At 36.4% G+C, this 27,333-nt stretch overlaps 1 protein-coding gene across 2 annotated transcripts; it reads left to right on the top strand.

Annotated features, from left to right (window-relative positions):
• The first annotated feature begins 738 nt into the window (after positions 1-738).
• Positions 739-17,401, top strand: kiaa0513 (KIAA0513). Of its 2 annotated transcripts, XM_084408735.1 has the most exons (13): positions 739-816; positions 5,529-6,008; positions 6,675-6,774; positions 7,697-7,770; positions 8,434-8,504; positions 9,388-9,592; positions 9,689-9,729; positions 10,015-10,093; positions 11,739-11,816; positions 12,260-12,289; positions 15,110-15,190; positions 15,284-15,378; positions 15,885-17,401. In XM_084408735.1, the coding sequence occupies exons 2-13, from the start codon at positions 5,638-5,640 to the stop codon at positions 15,932-15,934; spliced, it is 1,275 nt and encodes a 424-aa protein (XP_084264861.1). In that variant the 5' UTR covers positions 739-816; positions 5,529-5,637; the 3' UTR covers positions 15,935-17,401. The 2 variants fall into 2 exon arrangements, with proteins under 2 accessions (XP_084264861.1, XP_084264862.1); XM_084408736.1 differs by lacking the exon at positions 12,260-12,289.
• Positions 17,402-27,333: the final 9,932 nt, after the last annotated feature.

Here is a 27,333-nt window from a genome sequence, read left to right as displayed (position 1 = left end):
CATAAATGATTTTGTCTCCATACATGCAGTGCAATTGTTCCCAGAGAAAACTTTTGCATTGGATATAGATTTCTGCAAGCATTTCAATGTTTCTCAAATCTAGCCAAAATCTGGATATTGGTATCAACCATAAAAAGTATCAGTATCCTACATGGTTAGAAAATGCATACTTCATGGATGTGTGTAATAGTTTGAATGTGAAATTAAAATGAATGTACAAAACTGTTATTTCATTTAGATGGAAATAGGCTACAACAATACATTCATAATGAAATCAAGTTACAAAAACGTGCAAAAAAATGTCAAGGTAGACTGCTTAATCATAAAGTAAAATTTATATTGCTATTTACAAATTAAATATCACATTTGTAACATTTTAATGTTTATAATATATATATATACACTTAATAATGAATTAATTTAATATATTAATTGCTGATTATTTTTTTTTTATTCTTAATTGTATAAGCGTTTTCGTATTAATAATTATTTAATCGGTTTTATGCAAAAATAATTAACGAAAGAGCAGGTGTATGCACATTTTTGACTGACACTCAAAAGTTTCTACCTAGGCTTTCTGAAATACACACACACACACACACACACACACACACACACACACAAAGATACTGAACTGACAATAAACGTGAACTGTAAAAAATGCGCAGTGTGCAGTCACGTGTCATCATGGCTACGTCACTGGATTCCCCCATCCGCTACTGATTGTCGCGCATGCGCACACTTAGAGTGTTTATTTCAGAGCAACCTGTGCGTCGTACGCGCTGGGAAGACGAAGCTCCAGCTGGAACATCCAGGGTAAGTGTCATCTACTAACAAGACTTTATCAGGGGACTTGATGCTAACATTCGGAACATAGGTGCTGTCATGTCCATCATCATGCCATTTCTTAAGTTCGTAGCCTGAATGAACATGATTTTACAATAAAATTGTATTTATCATTATTGATATTCATTCATACGTTGCAAGCAGAAACCCGTATACATTCGCGCGAGCCGTTATATAAATGCAATTAGTACCAGAATGAATGAGACTCCCCTACGTAGGCTACTTCAAGAATTTTCCGCTTTCCTTTCCGCATGAAAGTGCCATATGATTGCACAGTGTTGTTTACAATAAGGAGGTGGAGTGGTGGAGGTTTCATTTTTCACGAGTGCACTGAGCTATAGAGTGCTGGTATGAAAAAAAGTATGAATGATGAGCTTTAAGAACATGGCTATGTCTCAAAACCCAGTATTTTTATAATGTGTGTGCCATATAATGCCCAAATGATTCTCACAACACAACCACTGTTTCAGATCAATACGTGACTGCTTATTTTATTTCATCAGTGTTTCAAGCAACCAGAGATGCAGTCTATGCATTTAGAGATATTAAATTAGTGCTAATGAAAATGGGCACTTATTGTGGAGGCTAAAAATAGGGCTTTTATGACTGTAGGAAATGTTTCTGATGAAGCCTGTGAGTTGTCTTTTGATAAGCTGGTATTTTGACAGGTGCTATTTTGAGAACCTAAACTAAAAGGAAAGGTCTAAAGCACTGGAGCAGAAGTGCCATTGTTTTCAATGGAGAAATCCATGCGATTTCCTGAAACGGCATGGAATCTAGTTCCTTCTCACTTTATTAAGATTTCTATTTCCACTGAACTACATTAGCTGGTATGACACCATTGTTTTTCAATGTGTTGTTAAAGTCAAAGTCTCTGCTTGGATTAGTGGTTGATATATGCTTAGATGAATCTACTTGTGAAATAATAAATATCAGCCAAAGTGTTAGGAATTTCATTACCTGCATTGTCCCCCTTTCCCATTTTTAAAGTCACAACCATAAGTGCGTTTCTGCCATTTAGCGTTAGTCAGATAAACCTGGCATCCATGCTTGACTGCAGGCCTCATGAACATGACTACATATTTTTAAACTCAAGTGGCCTGAGATAAGAGCGCTCTTGTTTCCATCCAAGCCCGGGGATCGTTTTTCTTGTCCCGTTCAAGTGCAGGCTATTGATGAAAAGCTCACTGTTTGAAGCAATTTTCATTCTGTGCGCTCTTTGCAGTGTCTCAGTAAAAGGGTAATTTTATGTGACTTTTATTGAATCTGATGCTCTCTGGTTAGAAGCATTGATCCATTTAGACGTTGTTTATGTGTCTTGATTGTGCAGCATCAGTCAGCGGCTAGATGATCAAGCTCAGTGAGTGGATGACAGTCTTAAGTCCACAGCATCTGATGCAGTGACGGATATGAGTGAGGTTTCCCTTGAGGAAATAGCAGGACATGTTGCATAATGATGCAAATGAATCCGCCTCACATTAACCTCTCTGTGGCCTTATTTTCACACAGTCTCTCACACCGCTAATACAGCCTTATGCTCCTGATAGAGATTTCTGCAAGCTTTTGCATGTTAAATCCAGATGATGTCTTGTCTTTTTGTTTTGTTTGAGGGTTTTCTCTGGTAACTTGTATCACTATCCTACATGATTAATAATTATTTTCTTCCCTACAACAGTTTTACTCTTCGGTTCTATATCTCTTTGTAATCTAAATCAGTCTCTCTGTATTTGCATTTTGCTTGTGATGCAATAAACAAGTGATCTAATTCATTGGTTCTCAAAGGGTTGAATACAGGTCAGATCTGATAGCAGGGACAGCAGGGGGAAAAAAAACACAATGCCAAATGCAAATAATAAAATCGAATCGTGCATAGATATGATGGCAAAATAAACAGACTTTTCAGCTTATCCAAAACTTTTGTTGTCAAAGGTTGTGGATCTAATCAAACTTGACAGTATTTTGGCACAGATTCATCTGTTGCTTGGTAGAAGCTACCCAGATTAGGCAATGTCTGACTTAACCCTCATCCTGTCAGAAAAAGAACAAAAAAATCAAATGCAACCTAGATTACATTAAATACGGGTTCACTTTGACTTGCCTTGACTGTTCTAGCTCACTAGGTTTTTTTTTTTTTGGCCGACTTGACCTTGCCCACAAGCCAACCCAATATCTCCGTCCCTGAGACATTTATCACCCATGTAATTATCTTTCTGTCTGCACTGCTGACTATTGCGATATCACTGCTGTGCTTTGGTAACCCCGACCCATTCAGTCTCTTAAACCATTGGACCCACTCCCACTCATCTGTGTCCCATCACTCTGACAGCAGAACCTCTGCGTTGAGCCTCGAGGCTCGCGATGAAGGGGCGTTTTGTTGCATGGATGGATGGAGTAGAAAGAGGGGGAAGTGCTCCAGTGCAGGGAGGAAGGAATATTGCAGCATGTGCATTTACCCTCGAATGCTGAGATTTATTAAGCTCAAGAGAAGCAGCAATGTGTAGAGGTTTGGTATCTTTAGATATGAGCCTCAAATCGTAAAAAAAAAAAAAAAATCACTAGATGCTTGTGTGAAGCGTGTAAGTTAAGTGATTGTACAGTATGGTTTTCTTATTTTTACATTTGGTGGCATTTTTATAAAAAAATTTGGTTTGTTGTGTTAGTATTGGTTTGTATTAGTCTTCATACTGCTCACGCCAACATACAGTTTCTTTTCCGCCTTGTGCCTCTTAAAGATAAGTGTGAAAAAAAAAAAAAAAGAAAGTCTCTGACTCTGGTAACGGCGTGTTTGTGTGCACTTGTGAGCGCGTATGCCAGCCAAGTCACGCTCCTCCAGCTCTGCATTACATAACCATCCTCTCAGTCCTATTGCTTTTCTCAGGGTTTTGTCAAACCTGAGGGAATGTAGTTTCTGGTATATAGCATGTATTGATTTGCTCTTCTACATTCAGAATTCATTCGGTTTTCATTCACTTTGACTTCCTGAAGCCACTGTTTAGAAAAGCTATGGCAGGCTAGCCTTGCAAGGTCCACTGCATCTTAGGCTGGTTCACACTGGATAATGTTATAACCAATAGCCAAATAAAATAACTACTATTCATGATCCAATCTGTTCCTAATGGATTTTTTTCTCATATCTGATTTCATTCATGCTAAGGAGTGGTTTGCAAATAGCAATTCAGGTTGAATTTAACACTAACTATTAGCGTCTGTTGGGGCAGAGCGAACTAGCCTTTCGTTTGAGAAGAAAACACGTGTCACTCGTATTCAGTTTTATGAGAAGCAGATGGTATTTTCACAGAGGCAAGATTAAGTGCTTGTGTAAATTAAATTTAAAGCCAATAAGCATTACCATATTTGATGGGGCATCTTTTATATACTGATCTGCTTGAGAATATTTTTTTGAATTTGAGATTTAAAAAAAAAAATTCTTATGTTTGTTTTCTGCATGTTTCTGAGAGTGAAAGACACAGACGCATTATTCTGGTGCTTCATTAGCAGGACATAGAAACACATGATTTTGCACTGAGATTCTGTGCATTGGATTTCATAATCTAACATCATATTAACAGGCTCTGACTGACTCAGCGTTGCCTCATGCTGTGGTCACTCTGTATAAACACAGCTGCAAGGAAGTTTATGACAGAAGAGGATGTTAAAGTACCCTTACCGTAATGTTACACTTCATGAAAATGTTTTGAATAGTTGAATTTTTATATATATTTAGATTTTTACATTATATATTTATTTATTATATATACGTATATAGTATGTCATTTATATATAATACTTCTTTTTTTTTTACATTAAAATATGAAATAATGTGAAATATGAATATTTTTTTATAGAAATGAATACTTTTATTCTGCAGGGATGCATTAAATTGATAAAAAGTGATAGGAAAGACCTGTATAATGTTACAAAAGATTTTCATTTCAAATGAATCCTGTTCTATTCTTTTTGTTAAAAAAAATTCAATTATGTTAAAATATTTAAATATTTTCCACACTGATAATAATTATAAATGTTTCTTGAGCACCAAATCAGCGTATTATAATGATTTCTGGAGGATCATGTGACTCTGAAGACTGGAGTAATGATGCTTAAAATTCAGCTTTGCATCACAGGAATAAATGTCACTTTAAAATATTAAAATATTTCAGTTGCTTTAAATTGTAATATTTCACAAAATCCTGCTTTTATTTTTGATTAAATATATTAAATATATATATATATATGGGGTTTGCAAGATTTATGCTCTCCAAGGCTGCACACACACATACATACATACATACATACATACATACATATATATATATATATATATATATATATATATATATATATATATATATATATATATATATATATATATATATATATATATATATAATATATAATACATATATATATATATATATATATATATATATATATATATATATATACACATATACATATATATACACATATACATATATATACACATATACATATATATACACATATACATACACATACACATACACATACATATACATATATATACACATATACATACACATACACATACATATACATATATATACACATATACATACACATACATATACATTTGTATGAAATGTAATAGATTTAATCTTTTTTTTATTTGTTTATAACATTAAAATTGTTATTTTTTTTAGGTCCTGTTGTGAAGAAATTGTGGAGCTACAAACGACTGTACCATCCGTGGGTTTTTGAGCTGACATCATCATATCTCACCTAGTGACTGAATTACCCCCATAACAAAGCATGGAGGGGGCCGTGGTGAACAACCTCATAGAATTTGACTCGCCCCCAGAAGGGACAGCGCCCTCTGTTCTCGGACCCTCCAGTGGGGCGGACTTTTTCTCATCCGAGCCTCTCGTCCCTGAGCCTGCGAGCGACGTCACCATGGAGCCCCTTCTTCCAGAGCCCATGGCCCCCACACACACTTCCCACAGAGAAGACGATAGCGATGCCACCGAATCTGCCGACAGTGAGAACGAGGGCACAGAATCGCCGTCACACCCGTCGAGCACGCGGCGGTCCTCGTCTTGCTCCAGTCACAGTACTGAGGACGCGGAGGAGACGGAGATACGAGCGTTCATGAAAACCTATGTGGCGAAGCTTTTCCATGGAAGGTGATTTGCTTCACAAACTAAAGCTTAAAGGAATGCTTCATACCTAGAACAGAAAAAGAGATATTTCACAGAATGTTCATGCCACTATTTTCATTATAACTACAGTGACCAGTGGATATCAAACTCCAGAAAGTACAAAAAAAGTACTTGCGTGCCTTGCTATATTCTAAGTTATCTGAGGCCATAAGATAATTTTGTGTGAGGAACAGGCCAAATGTATGTTTTTATCTACTGAAAATTTCTGCAGTTTCTGCAAATCTCATTCACACCAGATCAGAAACAACACCACTGATAAGACGCACTTAAATTTCTCAGTCTATTCCTCAGTCAAAGCTATTGTTTAGCTTTAGAAGGCTTAGTGTATGAGACTGCTTTTATGGGGCTTTTTTGGAGCTTGACAGCCAGTGTACTTTTGTTGTATTGAAAATCTACTTTTGTTCTCCACGGAAGTAAGGTTCGGAACTACACGAGGGCGAGTAAACGATGACAGAATTTTGAACTATTCCCTTGAATGAGGATGAAACTTCACAGTGAATTATAGTCACATATCAACTGATGCATGTGTATGCGTTTGTTCCTGTTGTTTCAAGTGCTCTCTCGCTCTCCCTACCCATTTGTCTTTCTCTTCCTCCCACTTGTTCCTTTTATTCTTTTTCCCTCTCTCAGGGAGGACTTTGATCAGGAGGAGAAGGCTCACTTTGGAGAGCTGTGCACCGGAGAGAACGGGAAAGGCAGGGAGTGGTTCGCCAAATATGTCAGTGCGCAGGTACGAGAGGCGCAACTGTAATTAATCATTGCTTCTAAATTCATTTTGTAATTTTGGGATTGATTATGGTGACATTTTAGGTGAGGGTTTAGACCTGTTTCACACATTCTGCACCAGAGGTAAACCTAAAATTATTTAAAAAAATCATATAATTAAATATATCAATAATTAAAATAATGTGGGAAAAACTTTTCTTTTTTTAGTACATTGTTGTTTACACCTTATGTGTGAGTGCCGTAGCGCCGTCTCAAAAACAGCACTTAAGAGCCTATTATTGCTGTGTCATGCTAAACATAGCAGAAAACATGTTGCAAATGCACTGCAAACCTATTTAGCAACACACTTTTCTGCAATTTAGGATTTTATGAAGCAACACAAAATAATGGTGTGAACTACACACCCATTGCTTGAGAAATGTGTTAAAAATTGCTTGACTGTTAAAATGACCAAAACGTAGTAGGGATGCACAATATACCATTACCATTATGGTTATCATCAGCCAATATTAAAATTAATCTTTAATAGCACAATTAAATAAACCTGTTCAATGTAACTTTAATGTAACAGACCTTAAATTGAATATCCATTTTTGTGATGCCTAAATTCATTTGTTGCTTTTAAAAGCAACATTTTAGGTTTTTCATTGATTTTATTTAATTATTTAGTCTATAATAAGCTTTTATTTAAATAATGGCCCATTTATTGATTATCTGACTATTATTATTATTTTTAATAGTACATTTGCAAAAGATTTTTTGGCCATCTCTATAAACGTCAAGCGCAGTCCATGTAGACTCAATGTCTCATTCATTGAATTCTCATTCAAAGCTCATTCTTTCTGAAAGATCAAGAAAACTATGCAGTAAAATACATATGCATAAACAAACGCAGTTGTGATGATAACCGTGCATTGTGTTTGCAGCGCTGCCACTCCAAATGTGTGAGCGAACTGACTTTCTACAGGCTGGTGCAGTCCTTCGCTGTTGTTTTGTTTGAGTAAGTACATCAGCGATAGTATCTAAGGTTTATGTTTGACATTACATGGAAGCCACTCCAAACCGTCTGAGAACCGCTTCAGTTTTCTGTAGAACTCCTGGCGAGTCAGTAGCTGTGTCCTAAATCGCCCCCTATACCCTCATTCACTATTCCCTAAATTACTCCACTAACATGCCTTGAAGGAGTGAATGAAAACAAATTCGGACACTGAGTGCGCCGGAAGGGCTGCCGCTTTTGCGTAGTTTGTGCTTGCTGTTTAATAATCATTTGAAACTTAGCAAACTGGCTGCTCCAGTAGTAATGAAAACATTTATCTTGACTCTGTCATGGAAACTAGCATGTATAAACCTTAATTAAACAATTTAATAGATATTACGCTGTACCCACATTGGATGAGCAGTTTTGAAAATGAATGGCTGGATGATTCAGCTGTGGGCGCCATCTTCTGGCGTGACACTCACTACATCAGTTGTACACTTGTTGTGGTGCATTATGGGATTGAATGAGTGCACTCAATAACATCCAGTGTGGTTTCAGACACCACTACAAATTTTTGTCCGCTCAAATAGTGCCTTATTTAAGGACATGGGGGTGATTTCGGACACAGCCAGTGTTTTTGCATGTGTGTGACGCATATGTGACCCAGATTTTATTGATTGACAGATGTCACCAGGTGGATGATTATGCTCCCGCCAAACACCTCATGACCATGTGCTTCACATATTACTACATGGGTAAGAAAGCCGACCTTTAATATTACCGTAATCATACTGTGTGGAATGTAATCTGAAAAAGAGACGCCCTCCAACTTCCTGTTACAGTGTATGACTCAGACATTACTGGCACTGCCGCTTATTGTTTCGGCAAATTGGACAATGCCAATTTTTTTTAAACACAAAAAACTGGGGATGGGGGAAACATGGATACATTTATAGTTCAAAAAATTTGGCTCAGTAATTTTTTGTTTTGTTTTATGCTTAAATTGACAGTGAAGACATTTATAAAGTTGCAAAAGATTCTATTTAAAAAAAAATGCTGTTCTTTTCTATCCATCAAAGAAACATGAAAAAAGGCATCATGGGTTCCATAAAAATATTAACTGTTTTCAATATTGATAATAAGAAATGTTTCTTGAGCACCAAATCAGAATAATTTTTAAAGTATCACGTGACACTGAAATGACTGCTGAAAATTCAGCTTTGCCATCACAGAAATAAATTACATTTTAAAAAGTATTCAAATCTAAAAAATAGATATATTTTAAATTGTAGTAATATTTCACAATTTTACTGTATTTTTGATCAAATAAATGCAGCGTTGGTGAGCATTAGAATCTTCTTTCAAAAACATTTAAAAAATCTCATCAACCCCAAACTTTTGAATAGTTGTGTGATTTTACTAGTTTTAAAAAAGTATACACAGATCCATTATATTCAACACTTGTAATGTTTAAAGATTTGACTCCATGTCATGAATGTTGATAATCATTTTGGAATGGCTAAAGATTCCTACTCCTAATATACATGTACACAGAGTGTGACTGCCTAGTGTGCCTATTCAGTTCATTTCATTTTAATTTCTAATGAATATATGTGTGTGTGTGTGTGTGTGTGACAGGTAAGTCCCAGCTGTCTCCCACAGAGCTGTTGGAGAGGCCCAGCGGGGGGATCGACTCGTACCTGCGCAGTGGAAAGGTCTGGCTCTCTGGGAAGAAGGATATCGCAGAGCGAATGCTCAAAAACACCTCCGCCAAGTCTGACGTTAAAGGATTTTTTGGGGGTCTGGAGAGCAAACTGAGAGGACCCTTGGGCCGAAAGAATGAGTGAGTGATTTTCTGTCATCGCTAATAATAACACTTTTAATTAATCAAGCTTCTTCCGCTCACAAACTCGTTCTGTTCTTATTCTGTCCTCCTCAGAGACTCAGACAGGCCTGTTGAACAGAAAACCAAAACTCCAGGTACAGTAGTTCACCATGTACCATCACTGTGTGTTCTCTAATTCCCTCTTCTCACCTGTGGTTGTGTCGTTTTCAGTTTTAAGATATCTCACTTAGGGTTTTTTTTATATTTATAGTGGTGGTGAGACTTAGTGGTTAAGAATCTGGGTCGGTTACCCAAACGATTCAATGGCAACCACTAGTATGCCGTTGAGCAAGACACTTAACCCACAGGTATCGTCTCTGTGGACATGTGTAGGTGTTTGAGTTATTAACTGTGCTCATCTCTGCTTGCGTACCCTGTAGTTTCTCCCCCTCTCTCCCCGGATAGAAAAGAAGAGGAGAAAATTTACCTGTACACGCACCTGAAACAGCAGCCCATTTGGTAGGTTGTCAATAATCTTTCTTTCCCCGCAAAAATGCTGAAACGAACAGCTGAAGTTGTCTAAAATGTATCCTTTCACAATATCAGCACTTTAAAGGAATATTCTTGGTTTTTACAATTTATTGCTTATGGACTGTGTTTGTGGCATAGTGTGGCTGTCCAAATCTGAAAGATTAATGGTCTGGCATCGAGTAATGAAAATCTGCCAGCTCGAGGGGCGGCACCTGGAGGGGCGGCATTTGAAAATCTCACTGCACGCAATTGGATAACACTACGACCAATCACAACAACAAGCCCCATACGCTTAGCTACCAGCGGAGCTAACTGGTAGATTAGACTCTTGCCGTATCCGGTCGGCAAAACAGCAAAAACACCCTTCTTGCAAAGGAACAATTCGAGCGGCATCTTCTGTTCCTCTTTTAGATAAAAAGCCAAGTCTAACTCGTTCATTGTAGCGGCCAAAGCCGTTTCAAACAACTGGTGTTCATCCATAGCCATCTTGCAATGTTTACTAATGACTTCGACGTCACAGCGCTGCCGTCATCTGTTTAGCTCGCCTCTGGCCCGCCTATATAAGATAGCCCGATGTGATTGGTGCAGCTCGGATACACACAAGGGCATATTTAATGAGCATCATTACTCAGTGTCTACCAAAAATTACTGTTACATTGTTTCAGACAAATTCATCAGAATCAATGAATTTGCCAATCATGTTTCGTGCCAGAATAAAAAAAGAAATTGGATTTTGTATAATTTTTCAGTATCAGTAATTGGTAATTCTCTGTAATGTTAAAAAAAAAATACAATTGGATTTTCATTCAAATAAACCAGTAACGAGAAAGTCGTGAGGGTAATTTTTATTTTATTTTTTGTGACTGTAAATCATTGATTATTATTTTATTGATCATTATTTAATTAAATTTACTAGTAGAAAAAGTACCATGATATTTAAATATTTTACAATTTAAGTAATATATAATTTTTTCCGTCACAGTAAATTGGGAAGAGAAATACTTAATTGTCATAAAAATAATGACAGTGTTTAAAATCTTTATTTTTACTTTTAAGTCTTTAAAACTTATCCTAAAATGTTTTCATTTATGGCATTTTTATTTATTAAATTTTAATTTATTCCTGTGATGGCAAAGCTGAATTTTCATTATCATTGCTCCAGTCTTCAGAGTCACATGACCCTTCAGAAATCATTCTAATACGTTGATTTGGTGCTCAAGAAACATTTCTTATTACTGTCAAAGTCAAAAACAGTGTTGCTGCTTAATTTTTTTGTTACAGTTGTGATACAATTATTAAAAATCAGCATTAAATAAATGTACTGCAACAAATAGCACCACAGTATTAAAGTATTTTACAATTAAAGGAATATTCCTTTTTTGCCTTTCAGTAATGGGAGTTGGGCAGAGAAATACTTAATGGTTATGAAAATAATGACAGAATGTCGCATTACCGCAGAAAATATTTTAAGTTTGTAAAACAAAACAAAACGTACAATGGAAGCCTATCAGGAAAGGAGGCTGGTGTGTTTAATGTACAATGTCATTCTAACTTTGTTCAGACACAATGTCAGATCATTTGTCACATATACTGTATGCTAATGTTGGTCTGCTTGTATCTATTTTTTTTAAAGGCACACTTTGAGGTTTTGGAACGCAGCGTTTTTTGATGCCGTCCATTGTGAGAGAAATAAAAGATCCCCCACCACGAGGTGAGAGAGCGCCGGGTTTTAACTATGTGATTCTTATTACTTCTATAGTGCGTTTCTTTTCTCTTTCTCCTAATATATCGTGCTATTAAACAAAACAGACTTTGCACAGCACCAAAAGCACATGTTAGATTGCCTGTTTGTTTAGACTGCGTGTTTGTTTGTGTGTCTGTTCAAGCCAGAGGGAGAGATTGAGAGTTTACAGTGTGTTTGATAGATTGTTAGTGATGCTGAAATAAACTAGCTAGATGTTTCAGCCGAGGTGCGTGACAGCGTTACGGTGTGTTTGTTCTGATGTCTGGATTCCTCTCTGTGCTCTTATAGTTTACTCTTCCACACTGCTCATCATCCTCTTTGTCTTTTCTTTCTCTCTGTGGCTCTTTCTCTCTCTCTCTCTGCATGTGACTTTAACCCTTTTTCTCCCTGTGCCTTGCTGCCTCGCGCAGGCGGACGGCTGAGGAAGAGAAAGATGAAAGGTCTGTCCTTCATTCCGTCTGCTGCCCTGGACACTGCTAGACGGGAAAGGCGGATTAAAAAGGAGAGGGGAGAAAGTTAGATCAGTGAACTGAGAGTGAAAGATGAGCACAGAATAAATTAAGGGGAAAGTGGAGAGAGTTTAGGAAAAGGATGATACACTGACAGAATTGGAACAGCGTTTTATATACGTACAATATGCGTAAGGTTCTAACAGCCATGGAAAGCTTGGCAATATCAAAGAATTTAGCTGATTTCCATACCTAAAAAAAAAAAAAAGAATAAAAACTAAAAATATAAATAATGATAAAATATCAAAACATAAATTTATAGTTATTTATTATACGCTACCGTTTAAAGTTTTGTGGTCGGTAACATTTTTTAAAATGTTTTTAAAAGAAGTCTTATGCTCAACATTTATTTGATAAAAAAAATACAGTAAAATATTATTACAATTTAAAACAATTGTTTTCTATTTAATATATTTTAAAATGTAATTTATTCCTGTGATGGTAAAGCTGAATTGTCAGCATTACTCCAGTCTTCAGTGTCACATGATCCTTCAGAAATCATTCTAATATGCTGCTTAAGAAACATTACTTATTATTATCAGTGTTAAAAACAGTTGTGCTGCTTAATATTTTTGTGGAAACCATGATACATTTTTTTCATGATTCTTTAAAAGTTCAAAGGAACAGCATTTATTTGAAATATAAGTATTTTCTGTTAATGTATATGTTAACTGTATTGTTAACTATACTGTAACTATACTGTAACTTTAGATCAATTTAATGTGTTTTTGGTGAATAAAACAATTTCTTAAAAGTAATCTTACTGACCTCAAACTTTTGAACGGTAGCATATGTAAAAATTCTATATTGTACTATTTTCTAGTTATGCTTCACTAAAAACAACTATAAAAACTTTACTTTGAATGTAATTCTTATCACGTCTGGGAAATTCATGGGTCAAAAGATTAGGAACCCTTGTTTGACGTATTTCATCTAGATATTCACAATAAGCAGTCTCTATCAGCGCAGGATCCAGTCAGGAAGCTGTGTAACATTCTGATAACATTTTTATCAGTACTCAAAGGAAACTTCACAGTGTTTGAGGTCCACCAAAAAAGTACTGACTCGTGTCTCATTTGCCTTGACATAATGCTTTGTCTTTTTTATCATGTCGTCTTGCACAACTTAAACTTTGCTCTCGAAGACACACTGGACCTTATATTAAAAATTATTACATGGCTTGGTTGAATTCCAATGTAGAATGCGGTCTGTTGTTTCTTGATAACAGACCGCTGCGAAGTACACACCGTTGCCATGAAAAACAGAGCGTTGTTATGGACGCGGAACGGACTATTTTCTTTAGCGGAAGCAATACAATCGTTTTTAAATCAATAAACTCCTTTTAAAATCAATATTTTGTGTCAAATTATGTATTTATTTTGTAGGTAGCCATGTAATAAGCGGGATAACGTATAGCGAGGCGGTTGTTATAGCGAATAACAACCCCTTCAGGTTGATTCAAGACCCCTCCGCTTCGCGTCGAGGTCCCGTTCAGCCTGTCGGGGTTGTTATTCGCTATAACAACCGCCTGGCTATATGTTATCCCTTACGTAAAATACTACTGGATTGTGACATACCGTGTCATATCTATTCTGACAGCAGGGAAAAACATTAATAAAGCAAACAACAGTACACTCATGCAGTCAGTAAAATAAATAGGCTCTTTTTTTAAACAGGAAGAGAAAATGCCTTTTTGTTGTTGATTTCAAAAGCCTCGCATCCAATCTAACACAGTATTTTGGCAATGTATATCAACTTCATCTGGTCAGCATGGACAGCTTGCATGACATGCCCTCATTATTGAAAACAATAATATTAATACATTTCAATGTTTAACCGGGGACATTTTTGTTTACTTTGAACGATAAACAATTTTGGAAGTGTTTTTGGGTCAACACTTGATGTCCAATGTAAAATGGATGTCTGCGATGTTCTGGAACCAGTCGAGAACCGCTGATTCGCTCTTTGACTTTTCCTGCATTATTTTCTGTATCATTGCATGCATTCAGAGTGTATTATATTCCTATTCACTGCAATGTTAACCGAGAACAGCTTGAATTATTAGTAGTGTTGTTTGCTACAGTAAGAGAAGCATGACTATTGCTAGTGCTCATACTTGCTGTTAGGGGTTCGTTCAGATCCCCAGCCGTAGATATTAAACTTTGGCATTGCATGTAATTCGTCCCACACTGTTTGTGCTACTGACATAAATGATTCCTCAAATCATTTGGCTTGTTGAAGGGAGGTGTGCTTTTACCTTTCTAAGTGTTCAGACTTAAGATTTTCACCTGGCAGGCAATAAAACAGGCTAATAAAAAAGGAGACTTAAACATCTATTTTACATAGGAAAAAATGCATATTGGTTTGTTTGCCTGAGCATTTTTTCCTGTTTGTGAGCCGAATTATACCGTGGTTCTGTGTTGCACATTATGCTCTTTATTATTTAAATTATTGTCTTGTTTTTGTTTTGATTTATTGTGAATCATGGCTACAGCTGACTGCTCACTAATACTTATTCTGAAATGTTTGTTGGATTTTGCATGAGCACCAATGTATGGCTAATACACATTTGTCCTTTTGTATGAATGTTTTTACACATTTTTAATTCTATAACCTCCCAGTATTCATTGTAATGGGTTTATAATTGATTATACATGTATTATTGATGGTCTCTCGTGCTTGATGAGAGGAAAAAAAGGTCAAATATCATTGACCTCTGACCTTGACCTCCATGTTTTTTATACCTTTTAGAGAAAAGTGGTGTCACATGACCCAGGAGGAGAAAGACGATAGCTCCAGATTTAATGAGAACATCACCTTCGGTCAACTGGGGTGAGTCACATGGCATTTGTCTCATTATATACAACATTGACAAAAACAATGTTCACTGCATGTTCATATGCTCATATTGTTCTATTTGTCTAGGACGTTCACTCATAACATGGTGGCATTTGGACTGAGCAAGAAACTTTGCAATGACTTCCTGAAGAAGCAGGCAGTCATTGGAAATCTGAATGAAGGTAATAATTCCATTTTATTCCGTTTGAAAGCTTAATTACAGTACTGTTCAAATGTTTGGGGTATTTTTTTTAAATGTTTTTAAAGGATATCTCTTATGCTCACGAGGCTGTATTTATTTGATCAAAAATACAGTAAAAACAGTAATATTGTGAAATAATATTATTACGATTTAAAAGTGTTTTCTATATTAATATATTTTAAAATGTAATTTATTCCTGTGACCTGTGATTACTCCAAGTCTTCAGTGTCACATGATCCTTCAGAAATCATTCTAATATGCTGTTTTGGTGGTCTTATTATCATCAATGTTGAAAACAGTTCTGCTGCTTAATATTTTTGTGGAAATTGAAATTGAGAAGTTCAAAAGAAAATAATTAATTTAGAATAGAAACATGTATTTACTGTCACAATTGAATGCATCACTGCTGAAAACATTCTTGACCCCAAACTTTTGAATGGTATGTATGTATTAATACGATTTACACTTTTTATTATCTCCTTTCAGAGCAAAACAAGCTGCTGTGTGATCACATTGAGCAGATGGCTGCAGAGTGAATATCCAAAATCATCTAAACTCTACCATCTACATCAGCTCATCCATGATCTCTAATGACCAGTATTCCACAAATGCCAACACAGTTTCGCCTCTATCATCACCAAAAAGTCATACTACTATTCTCACCATTTACAGAAATCATGCAACTGAAATGGTTGGCATAAATCAGCCAAATCCCATGATGCTTCAGTGTCCAGCTGCAGTGTGGAAACGGTTCATTTTTGTTGAAAATGCAACAATGTGTCAAAATATGCACCTATACCGAAATAGCAATATGGCTCACAGTTTTCAAGCATCATAAAACACAGTATCTGTCATTATATATTATACGGAATTCATGTTGTGTGACGTGAATATGATGCAAAACACATCCTCGGATCCAGTCAGTTAAAATATTCCCTTAGTTTCTTTCCTTTAAATCTTTCCTGCTACTTTTATGTACTAAAAGTGTCCTTTGAGCAAGTTCAATGACAAATAATGATCAAAAATACAGTCTAACAATATCAGTATTTCAATATATCAATGTTTTAATATATCAATATTTCTTAATCCATCTGCTCTACAAAATTCTGTACTGGGCCTGTTCCTGTCGTATGTTCCCGTCTATTGCACTTCTCTGGTTTTGTGTTCTTCCTGTATGGATAAATTGAGTATTAATAGTGTTTTTTGACATCCTCACACGTGGACACTGGAACTATGTCTCTTCCCCTGTTTAAAGTGCCTTTAGTCATTTAGTAAGCAGTGATCTTCCTATTTTAGAGCGAGCAAACCTGTGTCAGCATGCTGTCATCCTCCCATGAGACTCTGGGGTTAGCGCTCATAAGTTTGTGCACCCTGTCAGTAGATGTGTTGTGTATTAGAGTCAGTTAAAGAGAAGTATCATGCTGCAGTTGTTTGGATGTCGTACAGTGTTGTGTCTTTAACGCATGGTATGCATGCACATTGTTTACCATCAACTTACACTGTTGTGCAATTAGATTTCAAGCCAATAGAGGGCAATCATAACCCTCCGCTTTGACTGTAGATCAGTGAAGGTGAATGTCAACCACTGAGTGGGGTCTCCAAGAGCTTGTATTGAATCAAATGTCCTCCATGTGAGGAAGGAAAAAAAACAAAAGTTAATATATTTGGTTTGTAAATACATTGTTTTGTTGACAGAATAATGAGGAATATGGGCTGGTTTAAAGGGATTGTCAGATTGTTGGGGATTTATTTATTTGATGTCTGTATGTGTTGTACATGGGCGCATGGTTGTATCAGAAACTAGTCATTGCATTTCAGACGAGGTTGTTAATATTGTGCTGTCTATGTAAATTAATGTTCATTCATAGTAAGCTCAGTGTTCTGCATTGTATTTTTCCCCAAGTGCCCTGAATTTCCTATATGAACATACCTGGAAACCAACGAGAGAGGTGTTGTCCTGTCTCTAATGTGTAAAGTGTTTATAATAATAATAATAATAAAAAGTAATAAAAAAACACAACTTTCTTGTACTGTTTCTATCCTTTGTGTCATTAAAAAAAAAGTATAAAGTGATAACCTCTTTAACAGAAATAATATACATACAGTATATATTGAATTAATAATAATGAAACCGATATTCATAGGAAAACATGTTTTGTTTGAAACATTTTGATCATGGAAAGGAATTAAGAAATATCTGGAATTGCCATTTTTTTAATTTGAAGGATTTTTTATTTATTTTTTCTTAGTATGGGCTTGTGTTGCCAAATGTGTCCGTGCAGATTCAGCTCAATGTGGGAGTGTTTAAGGCTCCCCAGTGGAGAAAACTGCCAAATGGCTACCATGGCCGGCTGTGTGTATAAATAAACAGCAGTCACACTGGCCTGCACTGATTGGACACACAGTAATGAGCTGTGAAAGGCCAAGCACTGGTGTCACACGCTGAGAGCTCTACTGCTAATTAATCCCAGACCCCATCAAACAATATAAACTCTCCTTATCTTCAACAGTTGGTGATTGATCACATCCTTCTTCTCTTTCTTACTTCCTTTCTTCTTTCATATTTTTTTTTTTTTTTTTTTTTTTGGTCTTTCTTTTTGTCCGGAAATTGTGTTAATTGTGCCAGAATTATTATTATTTTTTTCTGTCTCTTTCTTTTATCATAATTTATACACGCGACACAGTGATTTTCGAAACCGGCAGTTTCAGTTCCCATTGACTTCCATTGCATGAACAAAAAAATACTTATTTTGTTTGTCCTTTATAAACTTTCTGAGATTAAAAATCTCTTTTTCATAAGAGTCCTGGCAAGGGAACAAAGACACGATGGCAGTACACCCAAAATAGATTTGTAAATGAACAGGTGCTTTAGTCTGATAATGAGGACCAACATATTTTATTATACAGCTCACAATGATGAGTTTGATGAAATTACAATTTGTTTTAAACCTGAGAGCACCATGATAAAGAATGTCAAAGAAACATAGGTGCCAATTTGTACTAAACATCACCATAATCAAGAATTAGCATGAAGGTGGCGGCAGAGGTGGACAGTAACAAAGTACATTCACTTGAGTACTGTACTTAAGTACACTTTTTGAGTATCTGTGTACTTTACTTGAGTACTATTTTTTCTGGAAACTTTAGGCTTCACTACATTTGAAAGACAAATATCGTACTTTTTACTCCACTACATTTCTGTCAAGGTCCTTGAGTAGAACGTAGTAACGTCAGTCAGGGGTTGCATTTTGGTTGGGATTCTGGGAATGTTGACGTCAGAACCCGACGGAAACCGACTTCGGATTTACATCAGAACCCGACATCCGATTGACGTACGTCAGAACCCAAATTCGGATGAACGTCAGAACCCGACGTCATATTGACAACAGAACCTGACTTATAGATAACAGTAAGGCTAACATATTCATAATAAAAGCCAAAGTCACTTAAGTAAAAATAGGTAGTAGGTAGTAAAAAAGACCAGTAGTATCTCTACATTCACTCAAGTAAGGAAGTTGTGTACTTTGTCCACCTCTGGAGAAACTAATCTCTTTTTTGCCTCAAATGAAAAACAGGCTTTATTTCTAACTTTATTTTACTTTATTTATTTTTTTATTCCATCTTTAACTTGAGTTTAGCCATTAAAAGAAAAAGATTAATCAAATACAAAACCAAGATTCTTGTATTCTGCCGCTTGAATGTAACTGTAACTGATAATAGATTTGCTGCTTGTTTCTTTGAATTTGAAAGAAAAAATCTAATTCAAGCAGAAAAGCCTTTGAAAGCAGACTGTAAAAGACACAGCTTGATGCAATTTGGGTGCACTACAATAAATCACTGGGTCATCAGCATTAAAATGAATTAAAATCAAGATAATTAATATAGATAATAATAAAAAGTAGAGACCCCAGAACAGACCCCTGAGGAACACCCCTCATAATCTGTGTCCTTCCATTCACACCCATTGTGTCCTGCATTAAATCATATATTTTCCAACCTCAGGCTAAAAGTACCTGGGCAGGGCTATAACCCTCCATAGAAATATGTTAATTTTCAGTTTAATAATTAATAATGAGATTAGAAATATGGGTTTTCAAAAGACTAGTACTGTTTACAGCCTTACCAAGTTATTTGTTGTTAACCCTGAAGCGCTACCTGATTTCAGTTTTGTTGCAGTTTGGAATTCATATCATTTTACAATCAAGCAATCTGGTAGACCTAGTATCACTTAATTTTGATGTGAAATGAATCACATTAAAGTAGAAGATTTTATAATATTAATAGGCTATTAAAATATGAATTACCCATGACATTTTTTCTTTAAAAACATGTTTTGCACCAACCCTGTAAAGCTGAAAATGCTTTGGAGTTTATTTTAAGGGGCATGAAGTACAGATCATGTAAGGGGGTTGTAAAATGGGACACAAATGGCTCTGTTTCCTGACAATAAGTCCTATGTTTATCCTTAATATCGCTGTCTACCCATTTTCAAACACAGAATCTCATAAACACACATATACATCCTCTCATGCATCTCTGTTTAAATCCCTTTCCGTGTTAGTGTGTCTGTGTGATGTTTGGCTGGCCGGTTACAGACAGTTTGCTGTAGTCGGTCAGTTGGAGTGGACCTCTGAGGCCAGTGCACTTTTCAAACCCTCTTTGGGAGGCTAAACTGGAGTCAAGTTTCTCCCCATAGGTTAAGTGTGAACCAGACAGCCGGGTGGTCTGTGACAAGGGCCACAAAACCCACACTAATGGGTCTTGGGAGCTTTCACAGACAAGTACACACAACTGTAAGGGTATGTGTAGACACGCATAGACACTTTCATTCAGACAACATTTGGCCGGCACATCTGGCTCTTAGAACTTGAAAAGATTGTTTTGAGGATGGCTTATGTTGCTTAAAAAGATCCCTTGTTATAAGAAGTGTGTGTAACACATGTGGGTCTTCAAGATAATCCCACCAGCAGATAGTATGGCAGATTTAATGTCCTTTGAATGTCTGCTTTCTTAGATAGAGTTGCACAGTGGTCCGTACAGTTATGATACATTTAACTTGATATCCTCAGGTGATGGTATTGTATAAGTAATCCAAATAAGTTGAAGGATCACATCTCCTTTAGATTTTAATTGTATATAATAATGATCTTTATCATGTACAGTGGGTCCAAAAGGCTGAGACCACTAGTGGAATTGATTATGTTTTGCATTTTTCTGATTTAAAGGTATAGCGGAGGATTTTCTTTTTCCGGGTGGATCATCAAGACTATTGGTCCTCCTAAGTGTCAATCATTCTGGTGATATGTTTACGTAAGGCCGTCGTACGTGCTCGTGCACACGATTCACACGGTGGCGTGCGCTCAAAACACAGGTTGGGCTTCCCACTGATGCCTCAGTCGCGAAGTTTCTACTTGACAGGTAAAGTTTGGCATGCTATTTGGAGAAATCCATTTAAAATCACTGCTAGTAAAAGTGAATGTAAGCTATGATTAGCTCGTGCATGCTCTCTCGTGCACACGTTTAATAGGCGTTCCCTCTCGGGAGCAGGTAGAGTGTTGAGCATGTGCATTTTTTCAAAAAGTGGAGAGGGCGGTTCTTTTCTAAAATTCGGGAAAATCCTCCGCTATACCTTTAATTCATATCAATTAAGATCATCAAACTTGAGTGTAAAGAAAAATGTATATGAATTTGTGTAATGTGTAATTTTTAGCGGCATCTAGTGGTGAGGTTGCGAATTGCAACCAACAGAAGTTACGGTGGCTGAGTGGAAGAGATACAGCAGAGAGTAGCCAGTTAAGCAATGAGGTCTTTACAAAGATAAATTAAGAAATTATATTTACTTAATTATTCAGTAAAACGATATGTTATTGCAAATTTTATTGTTACTTGTTCATCATTGTGTCAGTGTTTTATTCGCTGACTTTAGCTAGCTTCTTTGCACGAAGAACAACATGAGACGAAACGCGTTTGTCCGTAAGGGCTACTGTAGAAACAGTGACAGTTGACTGAATAAATACATAATAAAAACTACATCAACGCATGCTGTGAGACAATAAAGCTGTATAACTCATAGTAAATATTTCAGCATAGCAGGTTGGCATACTTAAAGCTATAGGGTAGACACATTTCGGAGAGGCTAGCAATAGTGAGCTATCTTTGAAAGCATAAGATCCCACCCTCTGATGACGTGTGATGTCTGCGCGAGCAGGGTGCACAGAGATATGGAAATACATACGTTGACAGGCAGGAACGACATCGTATCATTGTATTCGGACCAAATTCAATGATTGGACGAACATTTTATGGTCCTACCAGAGCCCGTCTACGGAGAGCCTGGCCACTCCCTATCAAGTCCTATTGTACCGAATTTTGGTTGTAGTTCCACCAGAGATCCACTGGGGGCGATCGACCATAAGTGCAAAATGAATGGGAGTCTATGGGGCTAGACGGCTAAATGAGTCTCTTTCACCCGATTGCCGTTGAGAAATCTCAGATTTGATTGTAGGTTTTGCAAGTTCAACATGGGTTATAGGTCGAAAGTTGAATGAACGAGTACTTATGTCCTTTCGATTTATTACAGGTTGAGTTGTTGTTGCCCATAACACGCTGGCATTCTGCTAATGAACGCTGATTGGTCAGTGAAGGACTGATTACGACCAGAGATACCGCTTGATGGCATCGTGGCATCCGAAGCGGGACCAGAAACAAACAAAACAAAAACTCTTCTAGCACGTGTATTTACCTGTGTCAGCTGTGTTGTCGATGCCTCTAGAGAAAAGAAAGTGCAGTGCGCGAAAGCACCAGAGTGACTGAAGGATTGCCGTAAAGCAGTATCTCTGGTCGTACGATGTGTATGACGTCATTGACATTTTAAAATACTTTTTAAAGCAAATAAGTGACTCTAAAAAATATAACACCCAGCAATGTGTGTATTTCTTTGCATCTCCTTTCGAATACAACATTGAAGTTACGAGACAAAAAATTATATCCTGAGAAAAGTGGATTTTGAGGGGTATAGCGCCATAGACCTCCATTCATTCTGCACTCGTCCTGTGAGCGCCCTCATATGGAACCAGAGTGGAACTGCAAGCAGTTCAGAAGCCGGAAGTTTACTGAGAGTGGAACTTCTCCCCTTATTAGACATTCTCTGGTCCTACACTTTCCACAGACTTTACATATAGGCTATAAATACATTTAGACCACTTAACTTAGTGATTGCTATCAGGATGGGAAGAGACTTTCAACTAGCTTAACAAAAGAAATTTCTGGAACAAATCACCTACCCTGCCTTAAAAGGGGTCATCGGATGCAAAATTCACTTTTATATGGTGTTTGCATATAAATGTGTCTTTGCAGTGTGTGGACACAACCACCATACAATGAAAAAATCCATTCACTCCTTTTTTTCTATCCTCAAAAAGCCTAAACACTCTCAATAATCAAGCCGTTTGGATTTTCTGAGCAATATGATGTCATATTGCTCATGCTCCGCCCACGACCACTGACGGACTGTCCCGTATTAGCATTTTCCCTCAGCCATTTGTGTACTGTCTGCCAAGGCAGGTTGCCAAGGCAGCACTTTATATGTCTTGTGTCCACACCCCCCACGGAAGAGAGGGGTGGGGTGAACAGTAGCTCATTATCATTTAAAGAGACAGGCACCGAAACGGGTCGCTGTGAACAGAGCTGTTTTTGAGGAGGTAAAAAGGGTGTCGTTTTACACAACCATTGAGGAATTTTAACCAAAGTATGTTACAAACTTTACACGAAGACCCTAAAGAATCATACCAACTTGTGGAAAATGGGCATCCGATGACCCCTTCAAAGCTACACTGTGTAATATTTTAAGTTGATTTTTAGCAAAAAACACATTGTTATTTCAAAATTATACGTTCTCATTAATGTGTAATCACTTCAACCGACTAATTAAGTATTCTCGTAAGTGTATAATCTGCCATTTAGAATACATATGAGCAAGTCGCTCGAATGGCGGAAGCAGAGAATGTCTAATAAGGGGAGAAGTTCCACTCTCAGTAAACTTCCGGCTTCTGAACTGGTTGCAGTTCCACTCTGATTCCATATGAGGGCGCTCACAGGACGAGTGCAGAATGAATGGAGGTCTATGGCACTATACACATCAAAATCCACTTTTCTCAGGATATCATTTTTTGTCAATGTTGTATTCGAAAGGAGATGCAACGAAATTACACATCGCTGGGTGTTAGATTTTTTAGAGTCACTTATTTGCTTTAAAAAGTCTTTTAAAGTGTCAATGACGTCATACACATCGTACGACCAGAGATACTGCTTTACGGCAATCCTTCAGTCACTCTGGTGCTTTCGCGCACTGCACTTTCTTTTCTCTAGAGGTATCGACAACACAGCTGACACAGGTAAACACACGCGCTAGAAGAGTTTTTGTTTTGTTTGTTTCTGGTCCCGCTTCGGATGCCACGATGCCATCATGCGGTATCTCTGGTCAGTCCTTCACTGACCAATCAGCGTTCATTAGCAGAATGCCAGCATGTTATGCAACAACAACTCAACCTGTAAGAAATCGAAAGGACATAAGTACTCGTTCATTCAACTTTCGACCTATAACCCATGTTGAACTTGCAAAACCTACAATAAAATCTGAGATTTCTCAACGGCAATCGGGTGAAAGAGACAAATTTAGCCGTCTAGCCCCATAGACTCCCATTCATTCTGCACTCATGGGCGATCGCCCCCAGTGGAACTCTGGTGGAACTACAACCAAAATTCGGTACAATAGGACTTAATAGGGAGTGGCCAGGCTCTCTGTAGACGGGCTCTGGTAATATTCAGTTGGTAGTCATATACAATTTCACCGCTAGATGGGAGTAAATCCTACACAGTGTAGCTTTAAACAAGTGCCATAATAATAAATAAAAAACGCAGAAAACAGAAACAGAAAATCCACTCAGTTAGTTGAAAAATGCAGGTGCATTTAAACAAGGAAATACCTGAAAGACTGTATTTGAACTGCTGGTCCTCAGTAATGTATACGTTACTGATTTAGTTTAGGTTTAATGATGCACAAGGAAAGGGTGGGCTATTGCGAAAATCACGATAAAAAGTGTTCATTCAGCAGCTGTTAGTTAATTTAAATTCCTTGGTTTGAGTGAGCTAAACTGGAGGAAAACGACCATATCCAAGCCAGCTGGTGCATAATCCAATGAGATGACGGTTATATGTGTAATATTTAGTTTGGCCCATAGAACAACACTTGAGAGTTTATTTCTAAATGCCTCTTTGTTATTCCCTCAAAAATTGTATTTTCACGGTATGAGTCACATGAGTAATCATGTCAATTACTGTGCGCTGCCATATGTGCGGGTGAGAGAGATATTTATTGTGCTAACCTCCTATTACAGCTTCTCAGTCAGGCATCTGAAAAGATATGTAAACACACAATCATCATTAAATACTTCATGACATCATTCCAAATCAAAAAGCTAATTTTACATTTGATTCAAGAGCAGTGGGTGTCCATTTGTGTTTTTCATGTGTCAGTTGCAAATTTGCTTGATATGAGGATCACTTTTGCATCAACTACAGTGTGTCTCGCAAGGCTATATGAGGAGAACACTTGCATTTAATGTAATTCTCTGCTGAAACTTATTTTAATTTAACTTTTTTTAATCAACACTGAACTGACTTCAGCTAAATAATGAAACTTTTGAGCAGCTTTACAGCATAATTGAACTCTGTTTGCATCACTGAATCATTATTTTCCTGTTTATAACTATAAAGTTGCTTTGACATACACTGTAAAAAGTGAACAGTTGGATCAACTTAAAAAAATTACTTCAATTGGTAACACCTAAAGAAATTAAGTTTTCTCAACTTAAATTATCACGTTTTATCGTGAAAAACGTGATAATTTAAGTTGAGAAAACTTAATTTCTTTAGGTGAATCGTATAATGCGCTATATAAATAAAGGTGACTTGACTTGACACTATGTATTCATTTTAAATAATAATAATAATAAATGTTATTATTGGGCTATTATTTATTTTAGAATTTGTTCACGTTTATTTTCTTAAATTTTGCAGTACTTATATTGTTTTTAAATTTGCTAAGAGAAAATGTCTGTTTGTTTTTTTTCAATGCAGTGATTAGTTAATGCACGAAGGTGTCTCCTATACTCCTGCTATCTGGATGGACAGCTCTGACTTGGACTGAGTGCGTTTCATAAGCAGGCTTGATAGAAAACATGGATCTTGCGCTCTTCGCATGCAAATAGCGATGTATAAAACTGAGCTCCAGGAAACATAACTTGATTAGCAGCTAATGTTCCTCCCAGAGAGACCATCAATCTTCATCAGAGCCCCACCCCTCCCTAGGCGTTGAGAGCGTATTTGGACAACTGAGTTTGGTTTACGCTAGGAGTGAAAATATATAATAAACACACAGATTAAACTCTTTTGATGCCGGCGGCTTGAAATGGTTTGATTTAGTGCTGCTTGGAGACGTGATTGCACATGAAACAAGGGTGATGACGCTTCTGCAGTATAGCTCCTTTCTCTCATTCTTGATTTGACCCCTTTCTGATATATCAGGCCTTGTCAGTTCAGTCTCAAATGAGGAGATCCAAGTTTAGAACCATGCATGGCCGATAGACCTCTTCATGACTGGGCTCTTGGTAAATGGTTCATTGTGAAAATAAAATAAAATAAAATTTAATAAAATTTAATTTAATTTAATTTAATTAAAATAAATTAAAAATAAAATAAAATAAAATAAAATAAAATAAAATAAAATAAAATAAAATAAAATAAAATAAAATAAAATAAAATAAAATAAAATAAAATAAAATAAAATAAAATAATGAATGATTAAATAAATAAATGCATCCATATACATAAGTAATCCTTTCAGGTCAATGTTTCTTACAATTTTCTCACTTTATCTATATTTATCTAAATTTGTCATTAGGGGGTGGTCATGGCATTTTACAGAAAACAGCTGACAATTGAAATGATATTTGTAGACATATTATTGCATTAATATCTAGCACCTCACAGTTTTAGGACCTTGAGCACATGGCTTATAATGTCACATTAAACTGTAAAATCAACACTATAATTCTAAAGGCACAATCATATTTATATATATACTGTACTGTATACTGACATGTATTAATGGCACAATAAACACCAAAATACATAATTTGTCCGATATAATGTTTACAATAATATATAAAAATACAACTGGTTTCATACAATAATTCTTTAAATAATTAAAAATCATTGCAAGGCAGTGTGTCATTATCATTTCACTTGTGGTCTGAATCAACTGTTTGTGGATCTGAATCAATTTAGATTGAACTTTAATTCAGCTAAACAATATGTTTGTGTGACAGAAATGTTAGTTTTTTCTTAACTAGGAAACTGCTGTTTATCAAATACTGCTTTATAATGGCATCTCTCACAGTAGAGCTCTTGTGGTCACGGCCACAGAAAGTGTGCTCCATTTCCAGTCAAAATAAATGAAAATGAGTGTGATTTTTTTTTACACTTTAAACACTAGGAAGATAATCTTTCTTCTCGTGTTTATTTTAATATAATGCCTGAGACGGACCGAACACAAACTGAGAATGTTGTCATTAAAAATTCACATCCAGCTCTGCGGTCCATCAGCTTCAAGCTGTTGAGACAACATTTGCCTTCTGTGATACTGTTTTTGTGGTTACCAAAATATCAAAAAAAATGCCAGTCTAGCCAAATATCCAACAGTTAGACATTTAGCAGTCCATCTGTATTACATCACTGGATCTTTGCAGAGATGAAAATGAAAATGTTTTTATAAAACAGAGACTGGTAACTTAACCATCTATGTGTGGTAGCCTAACTGAGGTTGAGAATTGTAATACATTATAACACTAGAGGGCATAATTATCTTTAAAGAGAC

Source organism: Rutilus rutilus, assembly GCF_951802725.1.
Source record: "Rutilus rutilus genome assembly, chromosome: 5".
NCBI lineage: Eukaryota > Metazoa > Chordata > Actinopteri > Cypriniformes > Leuciscidae > Rutilus > Rutilus rutilus.
The sequence above is the reverse complement of the archived record's forward strand: the minus strand, read 5'-3'. Positions and strand labels throughout refer to the sequence as shown.

Excerpts from the sequence above, each read along its gene's own strand:
- kiaa0513 (XM_084408735.1), top strand. The coding sequence starts at position 5,638 with ATGGAGGGGGCCGTGGTGAACAACCTCATAGAATTTGACTCGCCCCCA. Across the intron at positions 9,730-10,014 it reads ACAGAAAACCAAAACTCCAG|TTTCTCCCCCTCTCTCCCCG; the intron begins GTACAGTAGTTC and ends CGTACCCTGTAG. Across the intron at positions 15,191-15,283 it reads ATCACCTTCGGTCAACTGGG|GACGTTCACTCATAACATGG; the intron begins GTGAGTCACATG and ends CTATTTGTCTAG.